The sequence below is a fragment of the Barbatula barbatula genome (genome assembly GCF_947034865.1).
Source record: "Barbatula barbatula genome assembly, chromosome: 25".
In the NCBI taxonomy this organism is placed as follows: domain Eukaryota; kingdom Metazoa; phylum Chordata; class Actinopteri; order Cypriniformes; family Nemacheilidae; genus Barbatula; species Barbatula barbatula.
The window spans coordinates 10,645,964-10,663,518 of record NC_136788.1 but is presented as its reverse complement, the minus strand read 5'-3'; the positions used below and the strand labels follow the sequence as shown (position 1 = coordinate 10,663,518).

The 17,555-nt window shown below is 39.4% G+C and overlaps 4 protein-coding genes across 6 annotated transcripts in view; 2 read left to right on the top strand and 2 right to left on the bottom strand.

Annotated features, from left to right (window-relative positions):
* Positions 1-150: 150 nt before the first annotated feature.
* tnnt2d (troponin T2d, cardiac) lies at positions 151-3,492 on the top strand (the record flags this gene model as incomplete). The annotated part of the gene is made up of 11 exons (XM_079450906.1): positions 151-188; positions 334-341; positions 476-500; positions 588-645; positions 731-847; positions 1,419-1,496; positions 2,334-2,447; positions 2,533-2,645; positions 2,855-2,945; positions 3,289-3,326; positions 3,418-3,492. 11 exons carry the CDS (start codon positions 151-153, stop codon positions 3,461-3,463), a joined length of 726 nt encoding a protein of 241 aa, XP_079307032.1. The 3' UTR covers positions 3,464-3,492.
* Positions 3,235-12,359, bottom strand: dnm1l (dynamin 1-like). 2 transcript variants are annotated; one of them, XM_079450514.1, is made up of 19 exons: positions 12,118-12,359; positions 10,664-10,808; positions 8,829-8,875; positions 8,617-8,688; positions 8,431-8,517; positions 7,855-8,017; positions 7,620-7,740; positions 7,312-7,443; positions 6,998-7,204; positions 6,772-6,892; positions 6,354-6,509; positions 6,156-6,245; positions 5,949-6,041; positions 5,800-5,853; positions 5,488-5,565; positions 4,894-5,034; positions 4,634-4,743; positions 4,363-4,522; positions 3,746-4,285 (listed from the first exon to the last, which is right to left on the bottom strand). In XM_079450514.1, exons 1-19 carry the CDS (start codon positions 12,217-12,219, stop codon positions 4,229-4,231), a joined length of 2,136 nt encoding a protein of 711 aa, XP_079306640.1. In that variant the 5' UTR covers positions 12,220-12,359; the 3' UTR covers positions 3,746-4,228. The 2 variants fall into 2 exon arrangements, with proteins under 2 accessions (XP_079306639.1, XP_079306640.1); XM_079450513.1 differs by lacking the exon at positions 5,488-5,565 and having other exon boundaries at positions 3,235-4,285.
* A 233-nt stretch (positions 12,360-12,592) lies between these two features.
* On the bottom strand, positions 12,593-16,406 carry dnajb9a (DnaJ heat shock protein family (Hsp40) member B9a). 2 transcript variants are annotated; one of them, XM_079450516.1, is made up of 3 exons: positions 15,900-16,406; positions 14,381-14,609; positions 12,593-14,232 (listed from the first exon to the last, which is right to left on the bottom strand). In XM_079450516.1, exons 2-3 carry the CDS (start codon positions 14,595-14,597, stop codon positions 13,802-13,804), a joined length of 648 nt encoding a protein of 215 aa, XP_079306642.1. In that variant the 5' UTR covers positions 14,598-14,609; positions 15,900-16,406; the 3' UTR covers positions 12,593-13,801. The 2 variants fall into 2 exon arrangements, with proteins under 2 accessions (XP_079306642.1, XP_079306641.1); XM_079450515.1 differs by lacking the exon at positions 15,900-16,406 and adding an exon at positions 15,293-15,412.
* Positions 15,878-17,555, top strand: part of LOC306890647 (transcription initiation factor TFIID subunit 4) — a gene marked incomplete at its 5' end in the record, with an annotated part of 32,586 nt that continues 30,908 nt past the window's right edge. Inside the window, 2 exons of the mRNA XM_079450512.1 lie at positions 15,878-17,129; positions 17,236-17,396. Coding sequence (XP_079306638.1) covers positions 15,878-17,129; positions 17,236-17,396 — 1,413 coding nt within the window. The remainder of the gene's footprint in view (positions 17,130-17,235; positions 17,397-17,555) is intronic.

Genomic DNA, 17,555 nt, shown 5'->3' with positions numbered 1-17,555 from the left:
GAGAACGGCTCCGGAGAACGTGGGTAACATCTGAAAGAATTCATTGCAATATTTTAACTTGATTCTTAAAAGGACATTTATTTATACATCATTTATCATAGTTGATGATTTTTCATGGGTTGCGTTTAATCTCTGACAGTATTGGCAGTTATGTCTGATGCAGAGGACGTGATAGAGGATGGAGTTCAGTGAGTTACAATATTTGACTTTTTAGTTTTGCAACTAAATAAATAATAAACAGCCATAAATAGTGCAATTCATTCTTATTGCAATATATATTCTCATTAATCTTTTGTGTCTGTGTGTTTGTTTGTGTTTACCTCATTATAAAAGGGAGGAAGGTATTGTATCGCCAGTGATGATGAAAAAGTGTTGTACTGAAAGTGCTTGTTCATTTATTTATTCAAATTTCTTTGCATTATTTATTCAATCCCATCGCTTACAAAAACCAACAAACAACTCTCGCGGAATCAAGTTGATGACTCCAAGTCCAAACCAAAGTAAGCTTCACTGTTACTCTATATCCATCATCAGATTTAAGACAAAGATGAACAGTGGTCGCTTATGTGTATTTTAATCTTCTTCAGGTTTCTATCAAACATTCAAGCACCAAAGATTCCAGAAGGAGAGAAAGTCGATTTTGATGTATGGCATTCTTTTCTCTTTGATCTCACATCTTTCTCTTTATGTGCACACTCTTTGTAACCTGCAGTGTTTGTATGTGTTATAGGACATAAGCCGTAAGCGTCAGGAGAAGGATTTAACCGAGCTGCAGTCACTCATTGAGGCTCATTTCATTCAGAGACAGAACGACGAAGCAGAGCTTCTTGCTCTGGTCAACCGAATCGTGGGTGTTTTCTACTTTAGTACATTTGCGATGTTATGTTTAAACGTGTTTTGTGCAGACCCCATTGCAGAATAGCTACGGTAAGACTTTGCATTTTGTTTTTTATTCTGTTGTGCCGTGAGGAAGCCGCCTAACTAACAGACATTTATGTATATTCCACGAGACAAAGTAATAACTGAGATTAGAAAAAGGATCCTGTTTAAAGGGGGTACATAAACATGGTTTTTAATATGTTTGTTATCTCCTTAAGCATCATCAGATAGTGACTGCCTGTAGCTTTTCGTGAGTCAGTTGACTGTACGGCAATGCTGGACATCAGTATCGTTGAAACACAGCGAGGTGAACTTAAAAATAAAGAACATGCCTGCCGGACCCGGAGGAGTTTTGTTGAGAACATTGGGTGGTCTAGTTTACTGCTCAGGACAAATATCTGTTGTGTCAAATAGCCTCCTCTAAGGCACTTATAAATAAACAAATGTAATTTTATTTTATATGCTTGTTTTATAAACACCTTGCAGATTCGGCGTTGTAAACTTGTGAGCGAAACTCGTTATGTAAATGTGTTGAACAGGAGAAGAGACGTACAGAGAGAACCGAACAGCAGCGAGTACGAGCGGAGAGAGAGAAAGAGCGTCAGGCCAGACTCGCTGTAAGTTCCACAACAAATCTTTCTTTCCAACAAATCTTGAGCAATCTTGACCAAAAAGATTAAACTAGTCAACATATCTTGTTGAATAATATCTATAGACGATTTCATCAGACGCATGCGCATGGCTCAAATTAAACTTCCACTCTGTATTTGGTTATCGGTCTGGCTAGTGGCCTAATTTAACAATTTATTTGATGTTTAATTTATATTGATGTTAATGTGTATTCGTATTTTATTGTTTATTAAATGTATTCAATTAAAGTCCCAGTGAAATACAAAATGACAATGCCTATTTTTTCATGAATTATTGCAGCGTTTATTGTAAATAGTTTCTCAATGAGGGTCATTCTCTTTTTAAAATGTGTGCGCCCTCATAATCTTCAGTTAAAATCTGAAAATGCACGTCCGTCCTGTAATGACTAGCCATTTCAAATGACCTAAGTTAGACGGTTTGGGCGGAGCATCCGTTAACTCCTCCTCCTTCAACTGTCAGTCTGCTGCCGGTTCCATTTCAAAACGCAACTGCAGTTTTCATACATCCAATCAAATCTCAGAAAAGAAATTCACATTAGAAATTCCATTTCACTCGGAAATGAGTCAAAATACAGAGACTTTAAATTAAACTAAACGGTTATTGATTTTTTGCAGAGGTCTGACGGAAGTTAAGTTTGGGCCAGTAAATTTGTTTGTTGCTGCTGAAATGGTCACGTTTACATTTTCAATTCGATTTAATATGATTCCACAACAGATGTACCCAGGAAACAATAGAAATAAATCGAAATACTTGTAGCCCCTTAATGCACATAATCTAAAACATAGATTTAATGTAACTTGCAGGAAGAGAGAGAAAGGAAAGAACAAGATGATCAAAGGAAGAAACAAGATGACGATGCCAAGAAGAAGAAAGCTCTCACTAACATGACCCATCAGTATGGTGGAATGCAGCAAAAGGTCAGTTAACGTCATATTTACTGTAAGCTGTCAAATCACATGAACTTTGTTTTTTTAAACATTAATATTATTGTTGGTCCCAAAGACTGAGGGCCGCAAAGGTGCCAAGAAACAGACGGAAAGAGAGAAAAAGAAGAAAATACTGGCTGAGCGAAGGAAGGCACTCAACATTGACCATATGAGCGAGGACAAACTCAAGTACGCAGTGCTTTCATAGTGATCTAGGCAGCAATACAATATAATCATTTAAAGAAATACACCAAGTGTGTCATACTGAGAACTATAGTGAAAATATTTACTGACCTTTCAAAAGTCCAGACACCGACATCCAGGTACTGCTGTATAATAAGAAATTGTGCAGTTGGTCTTAAATCGAGGTTTAAAAGATCTTCTGTCACACTTTGCAGGGAAAAAGCCAATGAGCTGTGGCAGTGGTTGATGGAACTGGAGGCAGAGAAGTACGATCTGAACGAGAAATTTAAACGGCAGAAATATGACGTAAGTGATATCTAACTTGACTGAACCCATCCTGTTGAGATGGCATTCCGTGCTTTTTAAGACGTTGGTCGTGATTAGATGGACAAATTAGCCAAGTTATGCATTAGACTGTATAACAACACCTAAAAGCGAATATGTAATATAATAATATATAATTCACAAAGAAGCACCTGAAATTATTTCCGGAGAACATTTGACTTCAAACCTTAAGCACAGATTTAATTTTAATGGAAAATATCTGCTCATATTTGTGAAAATCGGCTCTAGCGTAATTGAAGGTCAACAGGTTGTGTACATTATCACTTTATTCTGTTAGTGTTCAGCTTCTGTTGGTCTCTTACAGATAAATCAGCTCCTTGCTCGAGTTCAGGATCACCAGAGGTAAGAACCACAATCTCACGAATGCTTTTGTGTTCGTGTAAAACCCTTAAACAGGTTTTTTTTTAACTCTTGTTGGTTTTCTATCCTTCAGTGCCAAGGGGCGTGGCAAAGGCAAAATGGGAGGAAGGCTGAGATAGATGCTGACAGCGGGCAACAGATATGAGGAATCTGTACCTTCTTGAGTTTGTTTTTTTGCTTGTTCATTTGTTTGTGTCGTGGGTGTATTTTAGATTGTTCAGAATGTACAAAAATGCTCAGGCTGTAAATGTTTTGCTTTGCCTTGCATTGCTTATGAATGTCAAGAATAAATTCTCACTCACTGTACTGTCTATTGATAATTGTTATTTGAAATGTATGTTGAACTTGTGTCTGAAAACATAAATCTAGTTTAAATACAAAAACGTACCTAATCATTATATCACCTATACAATAATTTCATATACAGCCAAAAGAAAACAGTGAAGTAACAGAAACGATGCAGAGAAATTAAATATTTATAGTGAATGTTACAAATAAAGCCTTAATGTTTTTCCTCTCCTATATAACATTTGAATCCTGCTTTGTGACAGCCCAGTACACAGAATTCAGTTTTTATATCACTACCTTTAATTAAGGCTACATCAGAGAGACGTGGTCCTTTAACAGGCCACAAATACATTATCTGGAGCTTACATACATGAAATACATCACTGAATGGGGCAGTGCGCAGATGTGACGTGATATGTGCTCACAATGTAGCTAAAGAAGTCCATGGCATTCAAAATAAAACTATATTCGTTACACACAAATTGACAGCAGTGCATTTTTCAAGTTGGCTATCTGGCAGATCCAGACAGTTACGGCCGGCGCAGACCGCAGGGCTTGGGTGAAAGTGGGAGGGGCCTGTACATCCGGGTGGGACTTCACCACAGGTGTGTTTCTCGGATCTCAGCGATCACCTGACTGGCTTTCTGTAAGGCCTGTGAGGAGAAACATGAGAGTTCACAAACATGTATGATGTTTGACATTCGGCGCATAGTCTGGTCCACATTCTTGCCTTCAACATATCTGCAGCTTCATTGCGGCGCTGGGCCATGTCCTCTGACTCGGTGAGGAGGTCGTCGAGTAGGACGGGTTTATACAGCTGTCCCACCAGCTCGCTTTGTAAGCTGTCCTTCACGTGGTTCACCAGGAAATGCATTACAGCCTTTGGTACACTGCAGAGATGGTGAGAAACATGTATATTAGAGGAAAAGGGACCAGAGTCCGATCTTATCTTGCAGTAAGCATGGCGATTTCAGCCAAGATCTCAAAGCTGGTTCACACACCTGTCCTGAATATTTTTGCGGACAATAAGAAAATAGGATTTGATAAGCCTCTCAATGACCTCACAATCCCGCTGCTCACGAGCAGACAGTTTCCTGGCAACGGGCACTGGCTGGCAAAACATCAAATCAACAGTTATTCATTTAGACCGCACCAGCCAGAAGACTAGTGGATACACGCATTATAGCGAGTTTACTCAAAATATGTTGCTTTAAGCACATTCTACAATGTAATAAAATAAATTTGTGCTTTATGGACCCACCACGTCAAGTAAGTTCACTGCATATCCTTTCTGAGGGCTGGCGGGAAAAGAGCCCTGCAGTTTGGTTTTGTCTTCTCCCTGGCCTTCCTCACCTTTCTTCAGCATGCCTCGCCAGTTCCCCGTTCCTCCTTCCTGCTCCCCCTGATCCACACAAACATTAAATGGAAGCCAATGGAGTCCAATGTTGCTTGATTACCAACATTCTTCAAAACATCTTCTTTTGTGTTCTGCACAAAGTCATACGAGCTTGAAATAATCGAAAAGTGAGTAAATGGATGAAAGAAATTTCATTCTTCCATAAACCAAACCAGTCCAGTTGGACTTTATTTACTATAAACCCTATCTGTCTTTAAGTAACATGCTAAAAACTATACAGACAAAATATTTTAAAAACTTATAAGAAAAACACTCCGCATGCAAAAACAGAAAGAGCTTGGTGAGCTTTGGAGGAGAGCAAAACACTCACAAACTATATTGATCTTAAACGCTAATTATTAAGCAAGTCTGTATTCAGTCACCATGCAGTCAGTGGGTTTAAGTATTTTAGGGGTTTAAAATCAACGCCATGCTTTGCCCCTACTAACAGGGGGCGACACACACCTTAGGGCCCTCGCCCTCAACAGGCAGCTGCTCTGTATGCGACACTAACTGCCCACCAGGACCTTTTAATGACTACAGAGAGACACAGGAAGAGAGAAGAATAAACTACTCAGCTAAAACATGAAAGCACCAGGGTTCTACCTATTTCTGGTATAAAAAAAATACAAGCATATAAATGCCACAGAGAGAAAATGCTGAAGAGAGGAAAGGTTTCCACGAGTACAAGTGCAATCGAGAGGACTGAGAACATCTGCAGCCGATCCCAATGTCTGGAATAGAAGGTAATAACCACAACATAAAGTGTACCTTATCACGAGGCACAGCGGAGGGCATGTCTCTCATCCTGTTACGCCTCTGCTCCTGTTCCCAACAAATAAATACATTTCACTTTACATTCTCCCGTAGATAAATTGGGGTCCTTGCATACAAATGAAACGATTAAAATGTTAGTTAACCTCAATGTTGTTGTTCATGAGACCGCAAGCATCTGCAAAGTCAGGGTGTTTGGTATTGATGTAGGCCAACTCGATCGCTACCAAGTTGTGAACCTAGAACAGTGTAAACTATTTAATTAAACAATAAACTGACATTTTTTATTTATACAGTATACAGAAATGAACTTTGTTTGTGATTTAGATCCAAATGAGAGTTATGAGACCAACCATCTCATTGGTGACCGGCAGCCTCTTCCTGAGCAGAGAGGTGACCACTTCAACTATAGCATCATGGAGCTTTGGAAACCTAAGCAACTCCTTGTGATTAAAACAAGAAAATCTAAATAATAACGATCTCATCATTGAAGTTTCATAATTAGTTTACTTTAGCTTTTGCGGTTAGGTTAATACGAGGACGTAGTATACCTGGGTGCTGTAGTTACTACAGTGCTGAATGATCCTCTGCATCTCCTCGTGCACCAGCTCCACACACCGCAGACTAGGATCCTCCAGACGCTTTACCTGTCTCTTTACCAAGAGCTCGAATGAAATCTCAGGGACAAACAGTGCCGGACGAGGACCCTGCAGAAACACACCACAACAAGAACCATATTTACTGCAAGTTCTGCAGTAACATTCAGAGAAATCTGTGCTCCAGATTAAGGGTGTTACGTAACAGCCACATAAGACATTATATTCTATTTTTAAAGGGTCTCAGAGGACCTGTGCAAGTGCAGTCCTTGAGCACATCACGAGTCAATACAAAAATGCTACAATCCAAGTGCGTACAAGACATATTAAATAACCCACAAAAGTAAATAAATGACATTTGCCTCCAACCTACCGTTGCATTCCTGATAGCTGTGAGCACATCAATAGTCGTCAGTCCCCCCAGAGGGTCGACTGACTCCAGTGTCCTACCGAACGTCTCGTGGAAAATGTAACATATCCTTGCACCGCCACAACTACAATATGATCACAAAGCAGCTTTGATTATCACTGACTTCACTGTCATATATATATATATATATATATTTCATATATCGTGAGAGAACAAGGGACACACTAACAGTTCAGCAGTCTCAATGTATTTGGCCGTTCCTTCAATAGTGTGGCAGTACTCTGTGGCAAACTTGGTGATGAGCTGCAGCAAGGTGCTGCTCTTGTCGTCAACCGGCTCACCATAGCTGCCGAGCAGAGACTGATACTGGGCAGCTAGAATGTTGATACGTGTCTTCAGCTCTGGCAGACAGTCCCTAATGTGGTGCATCAACAACCTGATGGAGAAATATGGAAAAGTGTTTGTATACATATTTAATTATACATTTGCACTCTTCCCTAGTGAGATATTAAAATGATCTTGTAGCATTGGCACTTTATCTACCTATTTAAGGTTCGTGCAAGATATTTCGTTCCGTTTCTGTTGGCAAGTGAGGGATATTTCTTCTGCAGGAAAGCATACTCATCACGGATGGACTCGGCCACGCTTTTTTTGTTATTGATGTCCAGCTGACTCCTTGACGAAGAGATAAAGTCATGAACATACTTGTTTTCAGTCGTTTGAATATGGGATAAGCTTATCAAACAAAGCAAATCAATAGCAGAATAGTGTATAGTGTGATTTTGACCAATCAGATTCCAGGACTGGAACATACAGTATATTATTATTATAGTCGTCTTATCATTTTTTACCTGTTGACCACTCCGATCAATCCAAGTTTGACAGGAATGACTCTGCCCATGAGCACATCCATTGCATCGGTCCCAGCGTCCATCAGATCCAGTTTAGTCACCACAGCCAGCGTTCTGCGACCTGGCAGCAGTCAAGTTCACATGCATTAAAGTGCTGCTTCACAAAAAATCTGCATTGCACAGCTATGCAAAAATGGAATTTATTCATATCTATAAAAAAATGAAACATGCTGACCATCTGGATCCACTTCGCGGGCAACTTTCAAAGCTTCAGACGTGGCCATGTCTGTGTTTGCAGCGGTGACAGCTAAAATGATGCTGTTGGGGTTGCTGATGTATTTAACAATCAGGTCACGAATCTGAAGTTCAATGTCTTTGGGCTGGTCTCCTACTGGCACCTGATAATAAACGTTAATGTTAAAGGAACAGTTCATTTAAAAATAAAAATGTCATAATTTTCTCATCCTCGAGTTGTTCCAAACCTGTATCAATTTTGTTGTTCTGCTAAACACAAAGTATGATATTTGGAAGAATGGTTTTAACCAAATAGATCTGGGGTCTATTGACTTTGAATCTACTATTGTAGTTAATGGTGCCCTAGGACTGTTTAGTATCCCAAACTCTTGAAATGTCTTCTTTTGTGTTCAACAGAACAAAGATTTTTATACAGTTTTGGAACAATTTGAGTGTGAGTAAATGATGACAATTTTCATTTTTGGGTGAACTATCCTTTAAGTTAAATAAACGTAAACATCTTATCCAAGGTAATACGAAATACTGTTGCATGTTACTAGTTATCCTGTTAAAATACCTTAGTGATGCCAGGCAGGTCGACCAGTGTGAGGTTGACAACATGTGGAGAGAAGATTTTCAGGTGTATGGGTTCATCACTGATCCCCTGTGAAATACAGAGTAAAAACCTTACAATCCGTGTAACAAATGTATTAGTAAAACAACAGAAACCACACAAACTTGTCTTAAGGCTCTGATGACAAACCTTATTATTACCAGAAACCCTTTCGGTTTCATTTAAGATTTCTTGCCTGATTTCGTCAAAATCTGCGTAGATCTAAAAGCAGACACACATATTAACAACAGTAAAGAAATGTTTACAATGGATGCCAACAAACAGGTCACATACGCGCTTGACTTTAGTGGGTACCAATTGTAGAGTCTTTGTCCAAATGTGCATTGTACGGGTTTCAATACCTTGCTTTTGGTGTGTAGAAATTTTCCCCACTCTTCTCCATCCACTCCTGAGGAAAAAGGGTTGACAACATTGTCAGTGCCACAACAGCACTAGCATTAAACTTAGGAGTTTGTAAACATTCTCAAGAGAGTTTGTTTACACAGCTAAAGTACTGTTTACACACCGTTTACATATTTTTCAACACTAAAACAAACAAAATATATATTTAAAAAGCATCAAAACAACAAATGATACAAAACAAACAAATTGCTATTAAACAAGGCCAAGCGCAGTGCATTGTGGGTAGGGCTCTCTAACACACACATTCCTAATAAAGACCTTAGATCTTCATTACAAGGTGAAGTTTAAATAGCACATGAGTTTCAGTGAGCTATTCGCAAGTAATCCTAAAGTGACTGGATCGTAATTCATGTTCATATTCACCACTTCAAAACAGGGAAGTTCACATCTAGTTTGAGCCACGACACTAGCAGTGCAACAAAAGCTTGCATTGAGGGAGAGGTGAGATGAGGGCAAACGATAAAGGCCAAAAATAAGATGCTCATCACAAGAGGTCAAGGAACAGGGAAAAGGAGACCTTTGTAAAGGCGTCCATTTTTCCAGGCATTGGGGTCTGTGTTTAAAGAAAGATGACAGAGGGTTAGCTGGCAACACCTGGTTTTGATGCAATGCAGTCGCAAGAGGCTAAACTGTAGCGAAGACCACACAAACGCAGTGAAAGATCGTGCTTAAATCATATATTCTTTACATATACTGAAAATGACTCCTATAGTATTTATTTTCCCTACTACGGCAGTACATAGAGGATGAGATTTGTTTAGCTACTGACATTCTTCCAAATATCTTCCTATGTGTTTAGCAGAACAAAGATATTTATTCAAGTTTGAAACAACCCGAGGGTGAGAAAGTCACAAATGACTGTCACAAAGAAATGTCACAAACTACTGTGAGAACTGACTGCTCCGTGATTTCAAATGGCTCTTGCCATTGACACGCATTGGTGTACTCTGTGCGGTCGAACACACATCTTGCCAGTTGGCATGCAGGTAGCATTGTTTAAAGTGAATAACTTTTATGTTACAGTTTAATTTCAGGGTGCAAAGACTGACAAAACTCTTAAATTAATTATGTTTTCCTATAAATTAATTATTAATAATATATTCAATCATTTAATATAGATTTGAAAATACGTCGGGGGTATATGAGGTAAAATAATATATACAATAAAATGTACACTTTCATATATGAATACATAATAATTATGTATTAAATTGCATTGTATATTTTTGTTTCATAATGAAAGGAGTTTTGTAATGGATAATACATCTGTATTAAGGGCAGTTTAACAAAGGGTAAACACTTTGCTTCACTTTTACTTTTATGCTCTATGTTCATTTGTATGCAAACAATGACTCTTTTACTACTATAGCACAAAATAGTATAAAATATATTTGTTCTCAAATCACACCAGACTGATGCATTTACCTTAAAAATGTACACGTTTTATTTTTACTGGGAAGAAGATTCAAACCATTCAGATAGTGTTGTAGTTGAATTCTCGCAAGGATTTGTGCAAAGTTTTGAATACGCTTTAGTTATATTCTCTATAATATTGCTGTAAGTGTATGTATTTGTAAGTACAGGACATGTTTCTGTGTGTTGAGCACACTGTGCCCCCTCCCCTGCTGCCTTAGCACGCTTGATCAACCCAAACAGACCAAATTAAGAGGCCAGTAAAACTTGCTTAGTCCCATATACAAACACAGACAGTTTCTTGCACTTTTCAAGCAAAAAGCTCCCACAAATGTACGCTTTCTAAATTCATTGCGATTACCGTTTTCTTCCCCCGTCTTTCTTCTGTCGTCCGGGTCTACGTGCACCAACTGAAGGATGAGAGGCCTGCGAGTGACAATGCCCGTCCCACGGGGTAAGAGATCTCTGCCAACCAAGCTCTCCAGCACTGAACTCTTCCCGCTGCTCTGTAAATCAGATTCACCACAGAAGAAATTGAACAAACAGTAGCATGTTCTTTTAAAGTTCACAGTCATTGGCTAAAAACAAATAAACCATTCTCTCTAAACTGTACAGTCAGACAGCTTAAAAATATTTGGCCGCCATGGACATCTCCTCTTAAGCCAATGGGTCTCCTCTTAAGCCAAATTGACATATAAATTCTGTTGTAATTCCTGTTAGACTTTCTTTCATCTGTGGAACACAAAAGAGATTTTGAGAAATATCTTAATGGGGGTCAATGATATATTCCGCAGTGGAAAAAAAGTAATACAGGTTTTGTTCCTATCCCTTTTAGATCTGGCAGTATTAAGCATGAAGTGAGTTAAGACTTGTAGGGAAGTATACTTACAAGGGCGTTGCTAGAAGGGAACATTTTTGGAGCAATGTTAGGGGCACAAAGGTTCAGTCACCATAACAACCACAAAAACATATTTTTAAGCGGATTACGGGGGCAATATACAGTCAGGGATGCCAGAATCTCAAACTGACTTTCGCAGTAGTCACTGAAACCAGAGCTACTGTCTGTTTTATTTAATCACAATCATATTTAAGATACTATAATGCTTATTCATGACTATGTTGATTTATTTGTTTATAATTCCAGAATAGTCAACTGTCATACTGTTATTTCAACCTTAGATACCATATCATCTTATGTTGTAGTTTATCTAGTGTCATACAGCACGATTCCAGAAACTATTCAGTCTACACAGGCTGTCTGATCTGACAGGTTCAGACCGACCGTGGCGCATTAACGTTACTCCTTATGTTGGCTGCTCTACTGAGACCACCACAGCCACATAATGCACTTCCTCGTATATCTTATATTGTTAAAATAATAAATGATCATAATTCATAACAGTAGGAAATGTTCTCGTTAGGAAAATATACAAATAAGAGAAAGGAAACGAGCGAGAACGTGTGTTAGCACGCTAGCTAGCGAAACAGCTCTTTTATTTAATGGTGACCGTTCCTCACTGCGATTATTTATTAATGGTCAATTTAAAGCGACATACATTTAAGACGTTGACCTTGTCATATACATAAAGTGTCGCAGACATCAAATGCTAATGATGGCTAATAATAGGCTGCGTTTTAAAACCTAGCACACACTAGCTAGACTGTTTTTAGGCTACAGATGCGCGATCCAACACTTTATCACTTAGGTTACGAGTCCCCAAAAGTGTGGTCTAGATTGGGCAGATCAATCTTTTGAAACACATCACAGGCGACTTTCAATGGCAGTTGTAATGGAAAAGCGCAACTAAAACATACCTGCGTTCCCACCACTGCGATCTGGGGCAACTGAATGATATCTGCCCCGACCGTGTTAAACACATCCTGGAGTTTGTTAATGACAGGAATAAGAGCCTCCATAGCGTTGACGTTCTCTTTTCCTGTCAAAATGAATGAGCTGAGGCAACTATCCCGGCTAAACACGGCACAAAGTCATCCAATGTCCCTCACGCAGGCACCATGAACCAACCCGGCCGCGGAAAAACTGCGTCCCGGTGAGTTCTGGGAATTGTAGTATTAGGCTTATGAACATCTGTTGACTCGATTCTGAAATTTCTGGAAACAATTCAAGGCAACCGAAACTACGGGGCGCAAGAAAAATAATTTAAGTAAGGGAACATTATTTTGGGTAAATATCATACGTATATTTAAGTTATTTGTATTATTATCCCACTAACTACATATCCATGATATAATATTACATAATACAAAGAAATATCTATTAAAATTGAAACATAAAATAAACTGAGAATGCTCAAAATGTTCACTAATGGGCAGAAAAACACAGACCAGTGTCATATTAAAACAAAATGGTTACAAACAAAGTTTTGAACACTTTTTATTGTCTACCCAAATACATGATATTATACATCTGGGCCCAAATGCTATTTTTATTCTCATCCATAGGATTAAAATACAGAAAGTGCCGGATGTCAACTAGGTAACATATACCATAAGAACAGCTGACTTTAAATATTGCACACAAGATTATTTAAGACAGAACATTCAACACATGTGATGTCATACAAGATCACAGCTGGGTAATACATAATATTTACATAAAAAAAGAAATTCAAGTCGTCCATGTTCCTCAGGAGTTACATCTTCATGCAAATCCTTTGTAACAATATGTATAGATGTCATACACATTGGCCTGTCAGACTTGTTTTGCTTTCCTACAACAAAAGCTGTTTACAAACCCAACTGGACAACAGATGAAAAAACTAAGCTCAGCGTTTCTCAGCCACGCAAACTGTAATACGCATGAGGTCAAAAAAGTGCTCCAATTTGTTTGCATTCCAATTGAATCAATGAGTGGGAAAGGCACACTTTCAATCTAATAAGTGTTAATGTGAGAAACTATTCAACATAATTAACTCTATTATTCACAACAATTCAGCAAACATTTCTTAAGCGTCAGATCAAAATAAGAGACTAGATGTTTGTGAAAATATGAAGCTCAAGAATCCATATTTTGATGACTTGAAAATGCAACATAACTATATTAAGTAATGTAATATGCATATGGTCTCTTTGATGTTATGTGGATTTTTTAAACAATTCTAAAAGCAATGAATTTTGTGTGTACAGTCACTTCTTATGTATGTTGAGAAAGGAATTAGCAATTTAAATATACTGTATATGCACACTAATATAAGGGGGGGTCACAATTTCCCCTGAAGAAATTCATCTTAAAGAAGATTAATAGGTAGAATTTCGCAAATGTGAGAAAAACAAACTTGTTTAAGAGGCTCTAATATTCAGCATAGTGTCAATCAAACTGAGAACGCCAAACTACTCATCATCCTAAGGAATAAATCACTCACAGTCACAGGTAAAATCGCACCTCACTCTTCAAAGCAGCAAACAAATAAATCAGTCTTATTAGATAAAATAAAAATACAAGTAGCATAATCCTCTGAGCCGTGGTCCGCTCTGATATTCAAGATGAGGTGCAGTCAGTGTAAGTGGTCACCATGTTTCCCCTCCTCTGGGTAACAGTTCTGCAGTGCTGTTTGGCTGTTCCCTGAAACCTGCTTTCTGTCCTTTTGACGTGCCTGTCAAATGTAAACATCTTCTCCATATCTTCAAACATGTCTTCAAAGACACCAGCACCAAAAGCACCCTGAAAATGTCTCTTATGGCGGTTGTGTGCTTGCTGGGGGGCTCTAAATTGTTCGTCGAAATGACGTTTCGGACGAGCGTGCCTATTTTGGCTGTAGATATCAAAGTCTTTGAACATGTCATCGAAGTTGAAATCGAAGGAATGACGTTGCCCACCTCCTTCTCCACCCATATCTTCACTTGTAAAAGGATTGTTTCCTAACTGGTCATACGCTCGTCGCCTCTTCTCATCGGATAGGGTTTCATATGCTGAGAAACAAGAGTTTTACAATGTATTGGTGGTAAACAAAACAACCAATACATCTGCTTATTTTCTTTAAAGCTTGCTATTTAATATGACAGATTATGACAAACTGGTCAAACATAAAGAACAATGAAACCAATGTAGGACACTTACCCTCTGCAATCTCTCGAAATGTTGTTTCTGCATCTGGGCTCTTGTTTTTGTCTGGATGATATTTCATGGCAAGCTTGTGAAAAGCTTTTTTGATCTGACGTTCAGAAGCATCTTTCGGGACGCCAAGAATGTCATAGTAGTCTTTTCTGGCCAGTATAAGTTCTGCTATCATTAGGATGCACACTGCGAACATCAGCGTTGACTGTGCTGTGGCCATGTTTCTAGCTGTCTGATAAGAGAGCAAAAAATCTTTATCTGGAGGAAGTATAACATACCATAGTAACACATCTTAATAACAACGTCATACTACATTTGAAACGAATATGTATTCGTTGCCAACAGGATTTGCCTGTTGATATGATATGCATGATTCAATGATTCTATGTCCCAGCGCCCGCAGATATAAAACAACACAACAGTTCTACCAATGCGCCACGCCCCTTTGCTTAACACGGAGGTTTATTGACATTTACATAATCGTCCTTTTGATTTTATAATATACGAAACTCTAACTATTTTGATAAACCAAACCTTTTGATTATACTTACATATGATTAATATTTAATATAACGTTACCGGTGTATGAGACATTTTAGCAAAGATGTGTCGTATCTTTTTTTGTCTTGTAACTCCTGTTTTGTATTACACTACATTTTTTATATATTGTGTCATGTTAAGGATGATTCTGTCGTAACCCTTCCATTAAAAAACCCATTAAACACAAAAACTCAACCAACTTTTAAAAAAGACATTTGCCAGCCCTCTACATTGTTTCTAATCCCATTCTAAAACTACACTGGAGCCTTCGGATAGTCAGATCGTTACAAATTCGCACTAATAATACATTTTTACATTACTTTACATATATAAACAGTTAATACGACGTGACTGCCAACATGAATAGGTACTTACTCTTTATGACAGCAAGGTTAAAAATGATTAAAAACCCTAGACCGTTGTTTTCAATCTTTGAGCAGTACAACACGACTCGCAATGCTATTGGTTCATTTCTGTACCACGTGAACTTAGTCTGACGCCTGAAAACTCATGGCTGCGTTTTATTTGCGCAGATACTCTTCTAGTGTCAAATTACCAATTGTAAAAAATTCAGGAGGTTGAGATCTATTTAATTTATTGAAATGCTTTAAAAATAACGGTTTAAGATTTGACCTATTTCTATATTTAAAACGTTAAATAAAAATAACGTTTGGTCCAGATTAAAGTGATAAACGCCAATAACTCTTCTTAACACGTATGATTCGAATACTATTTTAATTAAATAACATATTAAAATGCGATTTAGCTTTAAAATGTTTAATTATCACCTAAACCGTGACTGTTCGCGTACAATTTGTTATAATAATGGTCACCACTAATACTTTAAATATCATTTATTTACAGGGATTGCAAGGCATGCTCCGGTTTTGTATAGCCCATAATCTCAGTATTCTTATTTGGATATGACAAGCTTACGACAAACAGCTGTAAATATTACGCATGATGTCATTACACTACCCACAATGCCCCTGCTGCAAAACAACGCACGCGCGGTGCGCACATCTCAAGCGTCTCTCAAAGATGGCGGGCGTCCCCGATCCACTGGAAGATATGCTCTACTCCGAAGTGGACGAGAAAGCCGTCAGTGACCTCGTAGGCTCGTTAGAATCGCAGCTCGGCGGACAAAACAAGTCGGTGGGCGATATAAGGAGACCGGGTTCATCCACAAGCGCGATAAATCCACACTTGGGAAAATTGCTGCCCGCCCAAGTAGGAACAACACTGGAGCAGCAGCGCCAGTCAGAGCGAAATCAGGAGGGAAAGTCTCTGGAAAACGGTCCGGAAAGGATACAGGCGTCTAATTCTGTCCCTTCCGCCTCGAACTTGTCTAATAACTCCGCATCTTTGGTTACCGCTACGAATCGGGCGCAGTATCATTCAGCGGGAACGGCGGCATCAAATCCATCAACTTTGTCCGCGAGCTGTTCAAGTGACGCAGCAGCAACGGACTCTCATCCCAACACGAATCACATCCGGACCGCTCCCGCCAGAATACAGAGTGTGAACGGAAGCACTGGCACGTTGAACTCTTCTGTGATAGCGTCTGCTCCCGCCTCTGTGGCGGGATTGCAAGTTGAAGCCAGAGCCGGCAGTGTAAATGGTATTGACATTGGTTCAGGTGTAGGTAAAAGCAACATGTCTGCTCCTAATAACACAAATACCGCTTTCGTGTCTGCTCAGCCCAATAGCACACTGCCACAACCATTAGACAGTCAAGCAAATCCCACCATTGCACTGCACAGGCCTCCTAATACCATCACAGGTGTTGTACACAATGGAGGTGACCCCAAAGTCTCAGGATTGGGTCTCGGGTCCGCTTCCGTGGCATTAACAAACACAGAGCCCAAATCTGACCCTCAAAGCCAGATCAAAGCTATCGTCCCGAACCAGCTCCCCGTTGCTCCTGTAGGTTTGCACCCCAGCACGCCCACTCAGATTATTGTGTCTAGTGCTATGCAGGCTAGTCCGGTGGTGACCTCACTTCCTGTGGCAAGTACTCCCTCTGCACTCGCGAAGCCAACGATGACGACCCTCGTAGGCCAGCCTACGACCCTGTTGAGACCCGGAACGCCGATTCAAGGGACGGCGACCGCAACGGCACTACAGCGTCCGGTGGCACCTACGACTCAGCTGGTGGTCAGGCCGCAGCAGCAAAATATCCAGTTACCGCCAGGATTCACTATACCGCCAGGTGAGAGCTCCAGTTGGTTGCTTTATGCTTGCTTGAGTACTCTAAAGCTGAAAAAACGACTTAGGATTTCTTTAATGTATGGTTGTGTTGCGGCTCTTCTCTGTAGGCATGGTTCTGGTACGGACGGAGGTGGGTCAGCTGGTGTTGGTTCCCCAGCAAGTCCTGGCCCAGGTCAAAGCTCAGAATCAAAATAAGGGCACACTGTCTCCGAGACCTGCAACTCCTACAGCCGCAGCACCCTTCAGAGTCACCACACCTGTTGCCCAGGTATAAGCCCGACAAGTGTTCTGAAAGTATCTTGACACTCTTTTTGCATGACATAACCGTGTGAAAGTTCATTCTAACATCTAAACATGTGACCGTACATTTTCTTACATCACAGTAAATGCTGGGACTTATAATACGCTATAATCACAAAATGTGGTA